At 42.9% G+C, this 16,218-nt stretch overlaps 2 protein-coding genes across 5 annotated transcripts in view; one reads left to right on the plus strand and one right to left on the minus strand.

Moving 5' to 3' along the window:
- The window catches only part of BEND3 (BEN domain containing 3), a 47,555-nt gene extending 41,512 nt beyond the window's left edge, over window positions 1-6,043 (plus strand). The window contains exon 6 of the transcript XR_006338307.1: window positions 5,865-6,043. The gene's annotated coding sequence lies outside the window, so the exon portion shown is untranslated. The remainder of the gene's footprint in view (window positions 1-5,864) is intronic.
- MTRES1 (mitochondrial transcription rescue factor 1) lies at window positions 1,650-10,544 on the minus strand. Of its 4 annotated transcripts, none has more exons than XM_043889773.1 (4): window positions 10,488-10,544; window positions 7,330-7,811; window positions 5,689-5,761; window positions 1,650-2,165 (listed from the first exon to the last, which is right to left on the minus strand). In XM_043889773.1, exons 2-4 carry the CDS (start codon window positions 7,797-7,799, stop codon window positions 1,986-1,988), a joined length of 723 nt encoding a protein of 240 aa, XP_043745708.1. In that variant the 5' UTR covers window positions 7,800-7,811; window positions 10,488-10,544; the 3' UTR covers window positions 1,650-1,985. The 4 variants fall into 4 exon arrangements, with proteins under 4 accessions (XP_043745708.1, XP_043745706.1, XP_043745704.1 ...); XM_043889771.1 differs by having other exon boundaries at window positions 7,330-7,807; window positions 10,358-10,542; XM_043889769.1 differs by having other exon boundaries at window positions 10,358-10,542.
- Between the last annotated feature and the right edge of the window lie 5,674 nt (window positions 10,545-16,218).

Here is a 16,218-nt window from a genome sequence, read left to right on the forward strand (position 1 = left end):
AATCCCACCAGCTAAGTTGAGGGACTTAATTACCGAGTGAAAAAAGCCTTTCAAATGGCCCTTGCTGCTTTCTAGCTATTAATACTATCAGCTCTTCCGGTCTCACACAACACATTTTAACTTTCTTCCTCTTTAGAAGACTTGACAAGGTAAGGAAATTAGTATGCCAATCCCCTTCTGACCTGTGGGGAAGCTGAAGCTCAAGAGAGGTTAAGGCCAGAGTATGACCAAGGTAACCCAACTTGGTACAGGAAGAGCCTAAAAACCAGGACCCCTGACATATCACTAGGTCATGCTGCCCCTCACCATTCAAGAGGTCTTCAGCTTTCTATTACTTTCCAAAGAGTGATCAAGAGAAGAGACTCTTTTACTATAAAACTTGTCATTATCTTCCCCAAGTTGGGACATTTGGTTTAGAGGGCATTAGCCCACCGTGTCCCCATTTGTCTAGCAAAGCAACAAAGCTATCCTTTTCTACTTCACTTCCACCCTCCTCCTCCCAACAAAAAAAAGAAAGGATAGAGGGAGAGAGGGTGGGAAAGAGTGGAAGAAAGGCACGGGGAGGTGAAGAGAATCATGGTCATTACTATAATCTCCTAAATTAAAACTCTTAACTCATGTTGAAATTAATTGTATTAATTATTTTTACTGATGTAAAAGCATAATTAACAAATGGTAAAATAGGAAAATTTCTTCTGTTACACTGCAGAGTATTTATTATTTCTTCCTGGGAGTTTATTTAAGCTTTCAAATAAAAATCAATTTTTCCTGAGTTTTCTGAAATCTGAGCTGATAAGGCTACCAGACTCACGGGCCCAAACATCGCACTGCTTTGGGCTATAGAAGTTTCCCTTCTGTCAGTTAATCTGAATTCTCAAGAATTTCTGGAGGGCAGATAAATGGACCCCAACAAAGTCTTTTTACATGACGTAGTCTAACAAGTCTCCTATTTGAGCCGATCCTTCCAGTGCTAGGAAACTGCTCCTGAGACTCTGCAAACCAGTTTATTTCTGTGGATGCCCTTTTCTCAGATGATGTGTATTATGCGTGTTCTTTCTATGACTGCTGTTTTTTCGGTCCCTTTTACAACACTGTCTTGACAATTAAAATAATTGGCCTCTGATGCTTTATTCTCTTCGCTGATAAAAAATCTTGTGTATTTCCTATTTTCAGCTGAAAAGTACACCATCAGCTTAAACCAGAAAGGGTCTTTACATTCTTTCTGTAAAGAGTCAATGTAAATATTTTAGGCTTTGTGGGCTACATAAGGTCTCTGTTATATATTTCCCTCTCTTTCTTTTTTAAAAAAAACCAACTCTCTAAAAATGTATAAGCCGTGCTTGTGTGTCAGACAAAAGGCCTCTGGCTGCCTTTGTCTATCAAACCCTTGACCTAAACAGTTAATTTTAAATGGGCCCGAACGAAACCACTTGGAATTAGTTGGACCAACTTTACTATCCAGACCTCTGGAGACAAACTGAAGGGAACTTAAGGCCAACACATTGGTAATTGAGAAAGGTCAACGGAGAAAGGGGGTCTCCCGGTGCTGCTGCCCTAAGGAGAGGAAGGAGACCTGGACTCAGCTCGGTTTTGCCTTAAGCCTGAGCCCAGGGAAGCTGGTCGACGGGGATAAAACTGAAATAAAGACACTAAGAACAAGGTCAGTTTATTTTACTCTGCCTCCAGAGGCTTTTAACCTGAGAAACAGTGGGCTGATGATGTAAACCATCTCTGAGCTTAGTTCATTCATTACAAATCTCACTCTTGCTCATGAGGTCAAAAAGCAAATAAATCAAGCCTGGGAGGGAAATCCAGTCCAAGGGAAGCATCTTCAAGAGCCATGATGCAGATCCTAACTTGCACAAAATGGCTCAGCATCTTCTACAAATGATGGGAGAACTTTATTTTAATAAAAACATCTTCTTTTGAACCTGGCCCCTTCCTGTACCACTAGAAAGCAGCTTTCTCACTGAAAAGCAATCCTTTTATTTGAGCATACTCTTTTTAGGCAATTGTAACTTTTTCCACCGTCGTAACACCACCCTGTACTTCTCACTGCTGGTCTTCTCCTCCAGCACTTTTTTCAGGACAATCCTCATCACTGTCTCTGTTTCTGCTTCTTTATCCTCTCCAATGAGAAGATCCAATGTATCTCCCACTTTCACCTGAAAATTAAAAAAGAAAACAGAGCTGTCATTTTGGGAAATGCAGGCCAATGCAAACATCTCTAGTTTGAGTTTTCCCTAGAGAACCACTCCCCGGGGGCAGGTACTCCTTTGAAGCAGTCACTTATCTTAGTGCCTCAAACCCATGTGGCTCAACATGGACCAGTGTCCCTCCTTCAGGCTGAGACAGCTAGCTACTTGAGGATGGGTCCTTTGTGGCTCTGGTTTTCACCCTTATTGCATGACTTAAGGGAACACTTGAATGGAAGCATTTATTTTCGTAATAATGGCAAAAAACAATCTTAGAGGGTATGAACACAGTAATTACTACAGGCACTGAGAAGACAATTTTCAGTATAACACATTCATTGATTTCAACCCAGATAAGCTACATCATTGCATACAGGGCATAATTTGTTGGAAATTCATCACAGTGCAACAACAGCTGTATCTCTTTAAGAAACGGAAGTAAAGAAACTGCTTTCCAGCACTGGCTAGCCCCAGGGATGACACACCATCAAGAAGAGACAGGACTCCACGAACAAGGATGGAATGCCCCAGAAAAGAGGATGCTGACCTGGGTTAAAAGGGCTGAGGTCAAACCCATTTTTATCCAGAAAGGAGCTCTGGCTTGAGCGAGTGCAGGACATGCCCTTGGGAGCAGTCACATTAGTGCTGTCAGGGTGCAAACAGCCCAAGACAGACACTGGGTCCTGGCAGCTCAGCTCAGTATCCCAGGGGATCTGCCCAGCAACTCAGGAAGGGGCTAAACTGACCCACGTGCAATATGCGGCTTCTACTACAACACAATCCAGGGTGACCAGAGGCCATCTTAGACCACTCACCACTGCAGGGGTGAAGAGGCAGGACAGAAAAACAGAGAGGGACCCTCATGTGTGGGCCATGGACCCTTAAGTGGGCATAAGTACCCGTTTAAAAGGTTGCTTGGGGGCTTCTGTTTAAGAAGACATCGTGCCAAATGCTTATGTTTACTGCATTTTCCAATGAATACTCCCTAAGGTGGTCCTAACTTCATGCTGTTGGAATATCTGTACTTCACTAGGGCAAGTGACCTACTCAAGACATCCGTAGGCCCAATACTCAGTCAACAGCGTGGGAACGCACACCTGCTCACCACGACGCCACACTGGTCAATCCTGGCAGCTGGATGTAAAACTCACAAGTGAAATGAAAGTTACTCAGTCGTGTCCGACTCTTCGAATCCCCATGGGCTGAACAGTCCATGGAATTCTCCAGGCCAGAATACTGGAGTGGGTAGCCTTTCCCTTCTCCAGGGGATCTTCCCAACCCAGGGATTGAACCCAGGTCTCCCGCATTGCAGGCAGATTCTTTACCAGCTGAGCCACAAGGGAAGCCCAAGAATACCCGACCCAGGAATCAAACTGGGGTCTCCTGCATTGCAGGCAGATTCGGGAAGCCCAAAACTCAAAGGGCTTATTTTAAACCATTAACTTTCTCCCCTCTGGGCTGAGAAGCAGAGAGATTAACACCACAGCGAGACATGATGACTGCTTCTCTTTGTGGGTATGAGGGCATCATCTTGGCCAGATGCAGGGGCAGGGGGTAGTCAATTCTCCTGAAGTTCTGCTGGGTTTCATTTAAAAAAAAATGACCATGTGGCCAACCTATATAGGCATTTAAAATCAATGTTCAGAAATACAAGGCTTGGGAACTCTGCTTTACCTTTTTAGGCATAACTGAGTCATTAAAATTCCTTTTTAAATAAAGAAATACATTAATGCACATGATACAAGATGTAAAAGGTATAAAAGGATATACAGAGAAAAGTCAACCCGTATGTATCCTTAGCAGCTGGGCACAAGCCCCACGGAGCAGGCCACGGAGGGGAGGTGTTCTTCATTCCCTTCAACTGTGGGAGACGGCATGGCAGACACAAAGCAAGACTGGCTGGGATTAGGGGCTGTTCCAAGTATCTACATTTCCAATCTCCCCTTAGCTGCAGTTACTATGGCTACCAGGCCTCCTAGTAACAAGGCAGCCGTGTGTTAATACTGGGCCCTTCCTTTGCTGACCCTCAGGAGAAATCTGGAAGGCAGCCAAGACAATAGAACACCCAAGGCAGAATGAAGAAGCAGCAATTAGACTGTAGTTAACAATATCTCAAAGCAGAGGGAGAAAAATAGATCTGTGGTGTCTGCAAATGAGGCCCTGGCAGAGGCATCCTGCACCAAGAACAGGTCTTGTCTTTGGAACGCTGCGGCTGGCGAGAGGGGGCTGGGCTATGCAGGAAAAAGCAATTAAGGGACAAGAAGGACTTGATGTCCAGATGCCTGTCTGGAGTGCCTGACTTCCTGCAGCTCACCGAGCAAGGGCTGACACCCATAATCTGAACCTGCCAGGGTGGGTGCCTTCAGAAGGACAGGGGCCTTGAGACTTGGTGGCCAAGACAAGCACTGGGGATCCCCCCTTCAGTCCACCCAGCTGCAAGAACCACTCTGAGCACAGGAATCAGGGCCTCTGAAGACAGCCTCCGTGCCCACCTAGGTCCACGCTGATGGCTCACACCCTCCCATGTCCCAGGGGAATGGGATGCAGCTCACATTCTCCAATCCCAGGGTTGCTTTGAAATACGAGAGAAGCTAAAATAAAAACCTTCAAAAGTGGGTCTAACTCCGCTGGAACATTTATTCCCTGGACACTGTGAGTTAGATTACGTCTGCCAATGCCTCAAGGGTCAGCGTCTGCCACACTTTTTAAGGGTCTCTGCCATATACTTTTTAAAACTGTCTTGTTAACTTTTACTATCATTATTATTTTTCCCAATTATGAAAGTGAAACATACTCACAAAAAATTCAGAAAATAAAACACATGAACATATAACTCACAATGCCCACTCAAAGATAAATACTACTAGTATTAATATTTTAATTCTAGATGTATGTATATATGTAACTTATTTTTACAAAAATACATTTTTATAAGAATATATATATCATTTATTATAACATCAGATACTAGAAATTCATTTTCTTGTAACACTTATGAATGATTCTGTCATAAAACATCAGTATCAATAGAGCTAAGGAAATATGGAACCTTCTTTTTGATGGCTGCCCTGCACACAAGAGCACTGTAACCAGCAGGTACTTCTGCTGAGCTGAACAGAATCGCACATCTGCTCAGGTTACAGCAGGCCAGAGAGACCTCTACATGGATCAAACGTTTTTTTTGGCCTGATGGGCTAACAGTAATAACTTAAGAAGTTTAATTAATAGATTTTTTTCCAGTTCTGATAGTGACTTGTCTTAAAATTTTAAAGAAAAAGAGGAAGCTTCGTCTCACAGTCATTATGGCTACAAAGAGCAAGTGGTCTGTGTGACTGAAGCTATGTGGCTAGGCCTGAGGGAGACCCTAGAGGTGGTAAGACAGACATACCTGAGGAGCCACTGATGCCCCAAGGAAGGAGCCCCAAGGGAAATTGGGGAAGGCGTTAACTGAGTACAGAACACACAAAAATATTCAGTTGTCATAATATCTTACCGTTCTGCTTTTCTTCCATAGTTTTTCCCCATTCAGCCTGAGTTCACCTTTGTAGAATGCATCTTCCACTTTGCTTAAAAAAAAAAAAGTCAAAGCACTTTAAAATAGAAATATATTCAAAACAATTATATAATTTTGAGAAAAATACTGACTATTAATAATGCTTTTTCTGACAGTGACCGGCCTCCCCACAAAATCTCCATTCTGGGCACTGGGAAAGTGAAAGTCAGCTGCTCCCATATGAATCTAAACAGGGAGACCAAAGGGCACTGCTGAGTGGATGCGGCTGCTACAAAGATCTGCTAGAGCGAGATGGCAGGTAAGCAGCGCTCTGCTGGGACTTCACGTGGGTGATAGCTCCTGTGATCCACGACAGTCAAAATGAGTGGGTGCTACCTTCTCCTCATGTGCTCTGAGGAGCACCAGTTACCACACCTATGGTGAGGCTGTTAAGAAACCCTCCGCTGATCTGCACTGAGGCTGGGGAAATGCCAATCTAGCCACTGCTGATCTCTCTGAATTTAATCAGTGGGGCAACTAGACCAAGGCAGGATACAGACAAAAATGAGTGCCCTTTCGTCTTAACGCTCAGACTCCTGGTGACTGATGTTGGGGGTTTTCCTAATAACAGTACTAGCTACTACTGTGAGAGACAGGGAGGCCCTTAATGAGCCTGTCAGATTTTAGAGAACATTCAAGTCCTGATGAGGGTGACTGTGGGCTCAGAGCCATCTTTATAAGTCTTTAAGTTTCGTGTATTAAAAAATTAAACTATGCCATTAAATTAGGACATAAAGGTACAAATTAGACAAAGGAATCTTAATTTCTTATTCATACGACAGTTCTTTCTTTGCATGCAGTATGCACACAATGATTGCTAAAGGAATGAATGAACAGTGAAGATCACTATTATTATATAATAGGTCTAGCAAAGAAACAATGAGATTAAAGAAACCTTGAAGGTTACGCTTAATATCTCCATGCACTATTTATATGAACACACACAGTATTTTCATCATCATAGCTAACATACATTGAGAACCCATGTGCCACACATTGTTATAAATACTATAGAAAAATAGACTGAAAAGAAGAAAAACAGACTGACTTATTTAATCCTGGCCACCACCTTCTAAAGCCAGTTCTATTACCCTTATTTTACAGATGAGGGAACTGCACAGAGATTATAAGTAACTTGTCCAAGGTCACAGAGAGCCAGGATTAAAGCCCTGGTAGTCTGGATACAAAGCCTGCAGTTTTAACCACCTCGTTATGCTGCTTCTAAGAGATACCGTCTCATGTAGCATTTATGAAACCCAGATGCATTCTATGCTTGCTATATACATCTAACATGGTGATTCCTTTTTTCCTCAAGAAGCTGTTTTTACATCAGGGGTTCATCTTACAGTTGACTGTGTCTTAGAGTCAAGGAAATACAGCACATGGGATTTGCAGGCAGTCATTTGACTTTTTTGGGAATTAGTTTTTTCATCTATAGAATGAAATAATTGGACCAGGTTCCTGTAAGATTCTTTCACATCTGTGGTTACCCTTCACTGTAATATGAGCCAGGTGATTGGTAATGCTGCTTTAAAACAACCAAGAAGACGAGTGATTTTGTATGAAAACGCACATACTTACTTCCTTCCAACATCTAGGCCCGTCTTCAGGATAACGTCATACCGGAAAGACTGTACTACTTTGTCCAGGTCTTTATAGTCCTTGACCTCACTGGGGTTGTCCTCGGGCTCCTCTTCCAGCTCACTCATCTCATCATGGTCCCTCTCTTCATCAGAGTCCCCTTCATCTTCCACTTTTTGTAGAGTCTTTTTAGTGGATTTTTTAGAGCTTATATTACTTTTGAGTCTTATGGAAAATGGGAAAATATATTCTGGAGATATTAAAAGCCCTGGGAGTCTCAGTGAGAAAATGTTATGGAGGACTGTTTTATAATTTGATGCATTTAAGTTGGCACTAGACAAATACAAGTATCGATTCCAGGAAGCACAGCCTTTATGTGAAGGTGTCCCCCGCAGTGCCCTGCAGAGTCCAATCCAGGCATCTGGCTTTCTTAAAACGCTGCTGGGCAGTCTGACACTAGTCATGGCCATGGCACATACTACCTGAAACAGACAGTTCAGTTTTACTTCACAAGTGTGGTACCTTGGCATTCTTATTACATAAACCAGAGACACCGTGAACACGTTACAGCTGATACTATGTTCCCTCCTACGAAAGGCCATGTTGGTCCACGTGAACCAAGGCCATGCATCCTTACCCGGTGAGTCTTCTGGCTGTACTTAATGTACTGACCTCATAGGACGGTCATGAAGGTCAAACTGGCTGCTAGGACATGTGAAAACAGAGGGTCCACTCTTCTGACTCCCCCAAATTAGCTTGGGTACTGACTGCTCAGTGCTTCCCCCCCCCTTTGGCTATGTCGTGCGGCTTGCAGGATCTCAGTTCCCCGACCAGGGATTAATTCTGAGCCCCAGCAGTGAAAAGTCCAGACTCCTAACCACTAGGCCACCAGGGAACGCCCTTAATGATTTTAGAAAAAAAAAAATCTCAGAACAAGAAACACTGTCTACTGACATACATTATTACAAGCTTACAATAATGGACTTTGCCAAGGATACCAGATCATCACTTTATAAAACCCAGAGTAAGTCTCTAAACTTTCAACCTCCAACTGCAGCAAATCAGAGCTAGGAATGAGTAAATTGTACAGATCTGCATTCTACCCCCTTTCACATCTTCTTCTTAATAGATTCACTAGCTAGCAAAGAAAGGGCCTGGAGACCCCCTAACTAGGAAATAGTTTCCTGAGGCACTGAGGTACTGTCATGCCACATGTCCTGTATGCTCCACTGCGAGAGGCCTCTGGGAAGACTGTACCTGCTTTCCTCTAGACTTTGTCCCAGGCATCTTGAACCTTGCAGGTTGTATCATTTTGCTATTGTTAATCATAGCCATGACCCATAGCTGAGTCCTGTTGAGTCTCCCCAGTGAAATCAGTGAACCCAGAGGTGGTCTTGGGGATCCTGACATAGTATCTGACTGCCTATTCGACATATCCATTTGGATGCATAACAGGGACTTCACTCTTAATTGGCCCTGAAACAAACTCTGATATATCTCCAACCCCAAATCTGCTCTAGCTGCAGCCATCCCCATCTCAGTTAATAGTAACTCCACCCTTCTAGTTCCCGAGAAGGAAAGCTTCCAGTCACTCTTGACTCTTTCCCCCCTACTCAGATCCATTATGTCGGGAAATCATGTTGGCTTATCTCCAAAACCAAAACATTTAGTTTCCCTTTCACCGTTCCCACTGTTACCACAGATTCAGGCCTGTCTATCATCAGGGTTACTACCAAGGCTCTATCACAGTCTGTTCTCCATACAGCAGTCAGTCAGAGTGACTCTTTTTTTTTTTTTAGAGTGACTCTTTTAAAAAGGAATTTGTATCATGTCTCTCCTTCCCTCACAATCCTACAAAAGCACTGAAAAAGCAAACTCCCTCCCTTGCTCTATAGGCCCTGTGTGATCTGGCCCCTCCATTTCCTCTCTGACCTCATCTCCCGCCTCTCTCACCCTTGCTTACTCAGCTCCTTCCTGAAGATCCTCATACACAACAGGCAAACTTCTGGGTAGACTCCTTTGTTCCAGATGCCCTACTACATACACCCTTAGTCCAGGTTATCTGCAGGGATAACTCATTTTTAACTCGGTGAAGTCTACTCATTCCAACTCCATTTAACAGGTATCTTGTCCTCCCAATCTCCCCTGTTCTACTTTCTTCCATCATAGCATTATCTGCTATCATGTTATATAATTTACTGGTTTTCTGGTGTGTTTTTTTTTCTAATGACTCTGCTAGTAGAATATAAACTGTTCACCGGTGCTTTTTTCCTCTGCTCAAGCCCAAGTGCCCAGAATAGTGCCTGGCACGTGGTTAAGTGCTTGATTAAATACTGTGAAGTGAAAGCACAGCAAAAGAATCGGTGCATTAGAATGAAGAGCAAAGATGGGGCTGGGTTGACGGGTAAGAGGTTAGATCGCCAGGAGCCTTCCATATCAAAGCGTGGACTTATCCGGAAAGCGTGAGAGTTATTGAAAGCTCTTAGGTAGGCAAGTGATCCGACAGTAGTGCTTTAAAAGATTTCTTTGGCGCGACAGCGTGGACATAAAGGGATGATCGCAGCAGGAAGCCTGAAGGTGGTTTTGACTGAGATCTTCAGGCGAGATATAAAATCTGTGAACTAACCAAAGTCTGTAAGAAGAGCAACGACTGGAATGCAGAGGCGACTCTGTCCTGAACCCGCGGGACACTTGGAATCGCTCCACGTTCCTGAGCCTGTTAACTACTCCGAATGGAGAGCCTGACTGAACTGCTTTTAGGTCAATTGCAACTAAAAATCTCTTGGCTCTGAGGCTGACAAACTGCTGAGACAAGGTCATGTTCCCCTCGCTCCCTCCCTACCCCCTCGGGCTGCGCACCTTCGCAGGTTCTCAAGGTCAAGGGAAACTGGACACCAGAGTCCTCGAGCTTGCGGTCTGCGTCTGCAGCCAGCAGGAGCAGCCAGGCCCAGGAGCGGACAGCCTTGGCCCCCGGGGTCCACAGGGCGTCCCGAGCTGGCCGGGCCGGGGCAGGACGCGAGACACTCACGCGGAGACCTGGCGGGAGCGCAGCCGGGGGAGAGGAGCTCGCCGCTCCTGTATTTCCCACGTGCGCGCGATGAAGCAACAGAAGGGGGCGCGGGCCGGGGTCACAGCTGGCCCGGCAGGGGCGCAGTTACCTGTACGTCAGCGCTGCTCCTCCCTCCCCGCCCCCCTCCCCGCGGCCTCGCCGACCGCCTGCCTCCAGGCCCCGCCCTGTCTTTGCCCCGCCCCTTCCGTCGGCGCCGGCGCGTTGAGAGCGGGCTGGGCGAGGCGCAGGGGCGCGGTGATGGCGACGCAGCGACCTCTGCTGCAAGTCGTGTCTGGGAGGACTGCGTGGGGAGTGTGGGCGGCCTGGAGGACCGAGTAGCTGTGAGCTGAACCGGAAGCCACCTCCGGGTGATTGATTCCACGTGGTTGAAGAGAGGATTTTTTTTTTTTTTTGATAAGTTATTTATTTTCCATTGAAGTCTAATTTATACGTAAAACTACATAAATTATTGGTGTACAAAATAGTGATTCACAATTTTTAAAAGTTATACTCCTTTGCTGTATTCCCTCTGTTTTATAAAATATTCTTGTAGTTTATTTTAAACTGAGTAGTTTGTGTCTCTTAATCCTGTATTTCTATATTGCCCCCCCCCCCCGCTGTTATCCTGCTAGTTTGTTTTCTGTATGTGTGAGTCAGCTTTTTTATTATATTCCCTGGTTGTATTCTTTAGATTCCACATATAAATGAGATATAGTATTTGCCTTTCTCTGTCTTATTTCACTTAGCATAATGCCCTCCAAATCATCCCTGTTGGAAATGGCAAATTTTCTTTTTTTTTTTTGCCGCTGAGTAGTTTTCCATTGTACTTGCATCACATCTTCTTTATCCATTCTTCTGTTGAATTAGTGTTTTGTTTAAATATATACCTAGGAGCAGAATTGCTGGGGCACGTGGTAGTTCTATTTTTAGTTTTTTGAGAAACTGCCATACTGTTTTCCACAGTGGCTGCATCAGTTCACCAACTGTGTACAAGGATTTCCCTTTCTCTAGTCCTAACCAGTGTTTGTTATTGTGTTCTTTCTGACGATAGCCATTCTGACATGTCTGTGATGGTATCTCATTGTGATTTTAATTTCCATTTCTCTGGTGATTAGCAATGTTGAGCATATTTTCATGTGCTTGCTGGCAATCTGCATTTCTTCTTTGGAAAAATATCTGTTCAGTTCTGCTCCATTTTAAAATCAGGTTGTTTGGTTTTTTGATGTCAAGTTGAATGGACTTTATATATGTTGGATATTAATTCCTTCTTAGTCATATCATTTGTAAAGTTTTTCTTCCATTTAACAGTACCATTTGTGCAAAAGCTTTTCAGTTTAATTAGGTCTCATTCATTTATTTTTTATTTTTATTTCCTTTGTTTTGGGAGAAGGATAAAGAAAAATTGCTGTGAAGTATGTCAAACAGTGTTCTGCCTGTGTTTTCCTCTAGGAATTTTATGGTATCTGGTCTTACATTTAGGATTTAATCTATTTTGAGTATTACTGCATATGGTATAAGAGAATGTTCTAATTTCATTCGTTTTCATGTAGCTGTCCAGTTTTCATAGCACCACTTATGGAAGAGACTCTCTTTTCTCCAATGTGTATTCTTAGTTCCTTCGTCATAGATTAATTGGCCTTTAGTGTGTGGGTTTATTTCTGGGAAGACAGCTTTTTAAAATGCTGTGAGCCTTGAGTTTTCTGGGATCACCAACCGCTTTGAATATCTTTGAGAGTTATAGATGTATTCTCCAGAAAAATGCACATACTCCCCAGAGTTTATAACCTGCTTGGTTGCATTCGGGCAGTAAGCAAAGACAGTTCCAAATTATATCTGGTGCTGAAGTGCTGAAACTTCACATATTATATGAATTTGTTGCAGGAAGGGGGACCCCTTCCAGGGCCCAAAAGTGGTCTCTTGTCTAAAACTTGGAAATGAATTGTCCAAGGAGATGCACATACTGACAAAGCAAAGATTTTATTGGAAAGGGGGGCCTGGGCAGAGAGCAGTAGGGTAAAGGAACCCGGCAGAACTGCTCTGCCACATGGCTTGCAGTCTTACGTTTTTTGGTGATAGGGTTAGTTTCCCTGTTGTCTTTGACCAATCATTCTGACTCAGTCCTTCCTAGAGGTGCATGCGTTGTTCAGCCAAGAGGATGCCAGCAAGAAGGATTCTGGGAGGTGGTGTCTCCTTTTGACCTTTCCCAAAGTCTTCTGTTTGGTGGTGGCTTATTCCTTCTGTGTTCCTTACTAGGACCTCCTGTCCTAAAACAACTCATGCAAATAGTAACTATGGTGCCTGGCCAGGGTAGGCGGTCAGTCAGTGTGCTTCCCCTAACAAATTCAGATTATACTGTTGACATTTTACACAGGTGATGCACAATTACATTTACTAGTTTAAGTCATTTGTAAAAGACTACAGATGCATTGTTAAATCTGCCAGTAATAGGAGTTAATCAGTATTATTATCAGCTGAGAAAATTGCTGTGTGATTATGCATGACTTTGGAAGGAGATAAAATAATACAGTGCTATTGGATTATATAAAATCAACTTAGTCGCTGGCCTTTAGAAAAATCAATGTTTTGTTAGATGACTATTTTTAATTTTAAATTGCTAAATAATATTTTAAAAAAATGATGTGAGGTTAAGAAGTAGTTTTATGTGTGTACACACATATTTGTGGGTTGTTTTTTTTCCATAGAAACTGGCCCCTGCTGTGGCACATTGTAGTTCTGACTAGTTTAGACCACCTAGAGGGCCAAGTTTACATTCCCTCATAGGGCTACACTAGGTCAGACAAAAAGGCACTGAGAATTGAACTGAGAGTTGAGCTTACAAGTCTGGACTCCAGCCTTTAATATAGCTCAAATATTTAATTTTACATAAAGGGATGATTACATCAGAGCATTTTTAGTTTTGCATATATGTGAGTTTTAAGTTATTTTTTATTTTTTCAGCCACACCACTTGGCTTGCAGGATCTTAGCTCCCCAACCAGGGATTGAACCCAGGCCATGGAAGTGAAAAATACCAAGCCCTAACCATTGGGCAACCAGGGAATTCCCTCTGTGACATTTCTTAAATTGTAGTTCTGAGAGTCAGGATGTCTCTGGCCAGAGGATCATAAACCAAGTGGTCAGGGCTCTCTGAATTTATCGTGCCATCAAGAAACAACGTGAGTTTATGTGTTTGTGACGCTATCTGTTGATGGGCTATGACTTCTTCGTAGGTTTTTTGTTGGTTTTTGGTTTTGATATAATGGAAAATGTGCTCATGAATTGCTTTTTTATTTTCAAGTTTTAATTTGCTATTTTTTTTAACAGAAGAAAATCAAACAGTTTAACATGTATACATGAGAGAGACCCAGAAAAACTAAGTCCCCAAAATGGTTGAAATACCATTCTGAGCTAAAAATAGAAGAGGATGTTGAGGATGGGAAATTAGAAGTGGTCAAGCAGGAGATGGCAAGATTGAACATTGACATTTTAGGAATCAGTGAGCTAAAATGGACCGGAATGGGTAAATTTAATACAAATGACCATTATATCTACTGTTGTGGGCAAGAATCCCTTAGAAGAAATGGAGTAGCCCTCGTAGTCAACAAGAGAGTCTGAAATGCAGTACTTGGTTACAGTCTCAAAAATGACAGAATGATCTCTTCATTTCCAAGGCAAACAATTCAGTAACACAGTAATCCAAGTCTGTGACCCAACCAGTAATGCTGAAGAAGCTGAAGTTGAAGGGTTCTATGAAGACCTACAAGACCTTCTAGAACTAACACCCAGAAAAGATGTCCTTTTCATTATGAAGTGAAGTGAAGTTGCTCAGTTATGTCTGACTCTTTGTGACCCCAAGGATTGTAGACCACCATGCCCCTCCATCCATGGGATTTTCCAGGCAAGAGTACTGGAGTGGGTTGCCATTTCCTTCTGCAGAGGATCTTCCCAACCTAGGGATTGAACCCGAGTCTCCCTCATTGTAGGCAGATGCTTTACCATCCGAGCCACCAGGGAAGTCTCCTTTTCATTATAGGGGACTGGAGTGCAAAAGTAGGAAGTCAAGAGATACCTGGAGTAACAGGCAGATTTGGCCTTGGAGTACAGAATGAAGCAGGGGAAAGGCTAATAGAGTTTGCCAAGAGAACGCACTGGTCATAGCAAACACTGTCTTCCAAAAACACAAGAGAAGACTCTACACAGGGACATCACCAGATGGTCAATACTGAAATCAGATTGATTATATTCTTTGCAGCCAAAGATGGAGAAGCTCTATACAGTCAACAAAAACAAGATTGGGAGCTGGCTGTGGCTCAGATCGTGAACTCCTTATTGCCAAATTCAGACTTAAACTGAAGAAAGTAGGGAAAACCACTAGACCATTCAGGTATGAAATAAATAAAATCCCTTATTATTATACAGCAGAAGTGACAAATAGATTCAAGGGGTTAAATCTGATAGACAGAGTGCCTGAAGAACTATGGACAGAGGTTTGTGACATTATACAGGAGGCAGTGATCAAGACCATCCCCTAGAAAAAGAAATGCAAAAAGGCAAAATGGTTGTCTGAGGAGGCCTTACAAATAGGTGAGAAAAGAAGAGAAGCAAAAGGCAAAGGAGAAAAGGAAAGATATACCCATTTGAATGCAGAGTTTCAAAGAATACAAGCAGAGATAAGAAAGCCTTCCTCAGTGATCAGTGCAAAGAAATAGAGAAAAACAATTGAATGGGAAAGACTAGAGATCTCTTCAAGAAAATTAGAGATACCAAGGGAATGTTTCATGCAAAGATGGGCACAATAAAGGACAGAAATGGTATGGACCTAACAGAAGCAGAAGAGATGAAGAAGAGGTGGCAAGAATACACAGAAGAAATATATAGAAAAGATCTTCACCCAGATAACCATGATGGTGTGATCACTCACCTAGAGCCAGACATCCTGGAATGAGAAGTCAAGTGGGCCTATGACTCATCTCTATGAACAGAGCTAGTGGAGGTGATGCAATTCCAGATGAGCTATTTCAAATCCTAAAAGATGGTTCTGTGAAAGTGCTACATTCAATATGCCAGCAAACTTGGAAAACTTAGCAGTGGCCACAGGACTGTTTTCATTCCAATCCCAAAGAAGGGCAATGCCAAAGAATGTTCAAACTACCACACAATTGCACTCATCTCATACACTAGCAAATTAATGCTCAAAATTCTCCAAGCCAGGCTTCAATAGTACATGAACTGTGAACTTCCAGGTGTTCAAGCTGGTTTTAGAAAAGGCAGAGGAACCAAAGATTGAATAGCCAATATCCGTTGGATCATCGAAAAGCACGAGAGTTCCAGAAGATTAGCTACTTTGCTTTATTGACTATGCTAAAGCCTTTGACTGTGTGGATCACAATAAACTGTGGAAAATTCTTCAAGAGATGGGAATACCAGACCACCTGACCTGCCTCCTGAGAAAGCTGTATGCAGGTCATGAAGCAACAGTTAGACCAGACATGGAACAACAGACTGGTTACAAATTGGGAAAGAAGTATAGCAAGGTTGTATATTGTCATCCTGCTATTTAACTTTTATGCAGAGTACATCATGTGAAATGCTGGACTGGATGAAGCACAAGTTGGAATCAAGATTGCAGGGAGAAATGTCAATAACCTCAGATATGCAGATGATACCACCCTTATGGCAGAAAGTGAGGAGGAACTAAAGAGCCTCTTTATGAAAGTGAAAGAGGAAAGTGAAAAAGTTGGCTTAAAACTCAACATTCAAAGAGCTAAGATGATGGCTTCTGGTCCCATCATTTCATGGCAAATAGATGGGGAAATAATGGAAACAATGACAGACTTTATT

This window comes from Cervus elaphus, chromosome 28 (genome assembly GCF_910594005.1).
Source record: "Cervus elaphus chromosome 28, mCerEla1.1, whole genome shotgun sequence".
NCBI lineage: Eukaryota > Metazoa > Chordata > Mammalia > Artiodactyla > Cervidae > Cervus > Cervus elaphus.

What these genes read in the sequence shown, in the direction of transcription:
- MTRES1 (XM_043889773.1), bottom strand. Translation starts at nt 7,799, where the DNA reads ATGGCCATGACTAGTGTCAGACTGCCCAGCAGCGTTTTAAGAAAGCCA. An exon ending in GGCCTAGATGTTGGAAGGAA is followed by an intron (nt 5,762 to 7,329) that starts GTAAGTATGTGC and finishes TTTTTTTTTAAG; the next exon opens with CAAAGTGGAAGATGCATTCT. An exon ending in TATGGAAGAAAAGCAGAACG is followed by an intron (nt 2,166 to 5,688) that starts GTAAGATATTAT and finishes TTTAATTTTCAG; the next exon opens with GTGAAAGTGGGAGATACATT.